The 4332-nt window shown below is 48.5% G+C and overlaps 1 protein-coding gene across 1 annotated transcript; it reads right to left on the reverse strand.

The window, feature by feature from the left end:
- Positions 1 to 1091: 1091 nt before the first annotated feature.
- On the reverse strand, positions 1092 to 1489 carry LOC115285034 (rhox homeobox family member 1-like; the record flags this gene model as incomplete). Its single annotated transcript, XM_029931447.1, has 1 exon — positions 1092 to 1489. A coding segment is annotated over exon 1 (398 nt), but the record flags the coding sequence as incomplete, so codon positions are not given.
- Between the last annotated feature and the right edge of the window lie 2843 nt (positions 1490 to 4332).

Consider the following 4332-nt stretch of genomic DNA (forward strand, 5'->3'; position numbering starts at 1 on the left):
CTACGCTATCACGACGAACCCTGAGAACATTACAGTAGGTGAGATGCTCCAGTCATAAAAAGAAAAATACGATGGAACTCCACTCATATGAGGCACCTACGGTAGTGAAGTTCATCAGAACACAAAGTAGGAAGGAGATCGCCAGCAGCTGGCAGTGTCGGGGGAAGCGGGGGTTCCCCGTGCATCCTTTCAGCTTTGCAAGGTGAAAAGCGCTCTGGAGATCCATTGTAAAATATATGAATGCACTTTACTGAATTACACACTGAGAATAGTTACGATTGTACATTTAATTTTTACTTATCGTTTACCACAATTTATTGTTTGTAAAGTTGTTTTTTTTTTTTTTTTTTTTAGTAATCTCCACACCACGTATATGGCTCAAGCTTAGGACCCTGAGATCAAGAGCTGCAGGCTCCTCTGAGCCAGCCACGACTCCCTGTTTTACCGGTTTTTAAATACGGCTTTTTTTTTTTTGCCTTAAAAAAGTCCTTTTTTTTTTTTTTTTTTTTTTTTTTTTTTTTTTTTTTTTTTTTTTTTTTTTTTTTTTTTTTTTTTTTTTTTGTGAGAGAGCGATCGAGGAAGAGAACACTTCAGCGCGGAGCCTGGTGCGGGCTCCAGAGGGCTTGAATGGGTCGAACTCACAAAGCGGGAGGTCACGTCCCGAGCTCAAATCCAGAGTCGGACGCCTAACCGCTTCAATGACTGAGCCACCCAGGATTCCCAGAAGTCTTTTTTCTTTCAGTTTGTTTGATTATGTAATCTCTATGCCAACGTGGGGCTCGATCTGACGAACTCACGAACCCAGAGATCAGGAATCCCCGGCTCTCCCAACCGAGCCCGCCGGGCACCGCTACCCCAATTTCAAACACAAAAAGACCACCCACCACAGTTTCCAGACTTGTTTCGTTTCATTACCGTATAAAAATATTTCCCATGATGCACAGAAGCATTCTTCCCACCCCTAGTCGTTTTAGGGTTAAGAGAAGGAGGTGGGGGGGGGCTTATTGAGGGGGGGGTTGGGAAACAAAGATGCCTAGAAAAAAGGCCCGGGTCCCTGGAGAACTGGGCACCTGCAGGATCAAGGCTCTTACCTTTTTGGACCATCAACGTATTGAGTGCGCTGGAAAATGTTTTCCAGCTCCTGCACCTGATCCGCTGTGAACCTAGAGCGCGGGACTCCTTGAGGCCTGCCACAGACCGGAAGAGCCCCAACGGCTGCCCCTTGGGGTGGCGGTTCAGGGTGCTGCTGCCCCAGCTCCTGGACGCCACCGCCGATCTCCTGGTTCCCTGAGCCGTCGTGGTCCACCACGCCTTCAGGGTTGATGTCGCCTTCACGCCTGACGTTGCCTGGAAGGCCTTCCTCGGCTTCTGGTGCTGCCTCCTCCACAGGTTCGGATCTTACTTCCACTTCTTGCATTCCCACCCAGCGGTAGTCGGGATCTAGGAATTCACCCGGGTAGAAGTAGTCGCCACTGGGCAGTGACTCCATGGCGGTAGTGAGGTGGAAGGCTACCGCCTCCGCAAGCCCTGTGGTGACTGAGAGCCGAGTGGGTCTTTTGGCTCGCTGTATCAGTTCGAAAGGTTTGGCACAGGCCCAACACTTATCGCCTGACTCTTTAGACGATTGCTATTGGCAGTCCTTTACCGCCAACTGTGGTGGGTGGAGCTTGCTGAGGCGCATGGGTGGCAGGGGCGTGGCCACAAAGTAAGGGTCTCAAGGGAAATGCAGGAGTTTGGGTTCCTGAAGAATGGGGTCTCTACTTCATTTATTAAAAAAAATTTTAAGGTGTCTGTTTTTTGAGAGAGAGAGAAACAAAGTGCCAGCAGGGAGGGGCAGACAGAGAGGGAGACACAGAATCCGAAGCAGGCCCCTGGCGCTGAGCTGTCAGCACAGGGCTCCATGTGGGGCTCAAACTCCTGAACTGCGAGATCATAGCCTGAGCCAAAGTCAGAGGCTCAACCAACTGAGCCACCCAAGTGCCCCTGGGGGCTCTAATTTAAAGTTTGGGTTACCATGCTGCCCTTGAGCAGTGTCTGGTCTGAAGACCTGGCTGTACTGGAGAATGGAAACTGATTTGGGGGGCAAGTGAGGGACGGGGAGACATGGGGGCTCCAGACATCACACTACCGACAGGAGCCCTTTTGGAAAAGTTTTGAGAAAGTCTCATGTCCAACCCTCTGCATACACCCCAAGCTAATAATTAAGCAGAAATGATGAACCGAGTTTCTACAAGGACACAAAAAGCAGAGCCCCACCCCCTCGCCCCCGCCATGTTTCCTGGGTGGTCAGACATCTTGGGGCGGGGCTTGCAGAGCATTCTCCATAAGATGCGCTCTACGGGAAATCCAATGTGCCCGATGAGAAAGTGAAAGCACGCCAGATTTTTAGTAATGAGTCCACATCAGAGCACAAGTGCAGACGCCAGCCCAGGGCTTAGTGCACCCAAGAACCCCTGCATTTTGCCGGTTGTGGATGCCACAGTGCCGCGTGCATCTTCATCGGCGCTCTACTCCAGCGTCTGCAGAGCGGTTCCCCTCTACAAGCTCATCTGTTCCCGGTGCTGGGCTCCTGGCGTGAACTCAGGTCAGTTTCCACCTCTCCCCCTGCTGCTGCCTCCGCCTCCCCTCGCCTTTCTTTTTTTTCCCTAGAAATAGCATCCTGATGTCTTGCTCAGTAAAAAATCAAACTGTATTTATGGTCAAACAAAAGAGATCCAGGCCAGTGTAAGGAAGGAAAAAATTTTCCATCTGTCCTTCAAGGTCTTCTAGCTGGTTTAGGAATTAAATTGCCATGAGACAGTTTGACGGGAGAGAAAACAAAGTTTTATCACGTGGGCACAGAGGCCCAATAATGACACCTCAAGAAATAACCAAGAGATAAGGAAATTAGGAAAGGGTGACAAGGGGTGTGTACACAGCCTTCTCTGCTCTCTATTTCCCATCTCTGGTTTTACGGGTATCTCTTTACTTCCTGGTGCAGGGAGGGTAACTTTCAAGACTCATTTCTTACTGTTTTGGAGACAAAGGGGGTTCCGGGTTTGTTTGTTTTTTTATTACATTGGCTATCTCTAAGTAACTTTTATTTAAACTATTCAATATGCCAGGGCGCCTGGGTGGCTGAGTCCATTAAACATCTGACCTTTGAATTCAGTTCATGTCATGATTTCATGGTTTGTGAGATCGAGCCTGGCATCGGGCTCTGCACTGAGAGCTCAGAGCCTGCTTCGGATTCTCTCTCTCTCAAAAATTTTTTCTTAAAAATGTTTATTTATTTTTGAGAGAGAGAAAGAGGGCAAGTGGGGGAAGGGCAGAAAGAAAAGGAGACACAAAATCCAAGGCAGGCTGCTGGCTCCAGGCTGTCAGCATAGACCCCAACGCAGGGCTCAAACCCAGGAGCAGTGAGATCATGACCTGACCCAAAGTCAGACGCTCAACCGACTAAGCCACTCAGTTGACCCTCTCTTTCTTTTGCTCTCCCTCTGTCCCTCCCCCCACTAGAGCTTGCTCTTTCTCTCTCACTCTCTCTAAATAAATAAATATTTAAACATGAATAAATAAATAAATGAACTGAATTATCAGTATTCCAAGGCAGCACATTTTGGGGTGGTTTGCTCTTGGCCCCTATACCTGGTTGAGGGCTCTAGGGTTCTCCCTTCAAGATGTGCTTTGTAATGGGGTGTCTGCCCGGCTCAGTTGGTGAAGTATCTGGCTCTTGATTTCAGCTCCGGTCAGGATCTCATGGTTGGTGTGTTGGAGCCCTGCATCGAGCTCTGTGCTGTCAGTGTGGAGCCTGCTTGGGATTCTCTCCCTCTCTCTGGGTTCCTCCCGGACTCACACAGCTTCCGTCTCTCTCAAAATAAATAAATAGACTTTAAAAAAATATGGGTTTTGGAGATGCGTTGGGAGGTTTTAATGTTCTGAATTTTAAAAGCAATTTCTAATAGTGAGCCCTATGCTTCACATGACACCTGATTTATCTTATTTTTACTGTGGCACCCATCACTGCCTTCAGCATCATCCTGTGAAGGAAATTAAACACTTGTGTGGGCCTATGTAGGACGGAGGCACCTGGCCTACTGTGCCTAATGGATGTGCCTCTCTGCAGGATGGCTAAGAAATCAGCTGAAAGGTGGTGATTGACCAATTCATATTCAGAAAAGATGTCTGTAGGGAGAGGGTGAGTTGGGGTGCGGGACTCCTGAGGGGCTCAGTCAGGCAAGCAAGCAGCTGACACTTGATTTTGGCTCAGGTCATGATCCCAAGGTTTGTGAGTTTGAGCCTACTTTGAATTCCGTCTCTCCCCCCAAAATAAAATAAACACTTCTTTAAAAA

The sequence above is a fragment of the Suricata suricatta genome, unplaced genomic scaffold (assembly GCF_006229205.1).
Source record: "Suricata suricatta isolate VVHF042 unplaced genomic scaffold, meerkat_22Aug2017_6uvM2_HiC HiC_scaffold_348, whole genome shotgun sequence".
Classification (NCBI taxonomy): Eukaryota; Metazoa; Chordata; class Mammalia; order Carnivora; family Herpestidae; genus Suricata; species Suricata suricatta.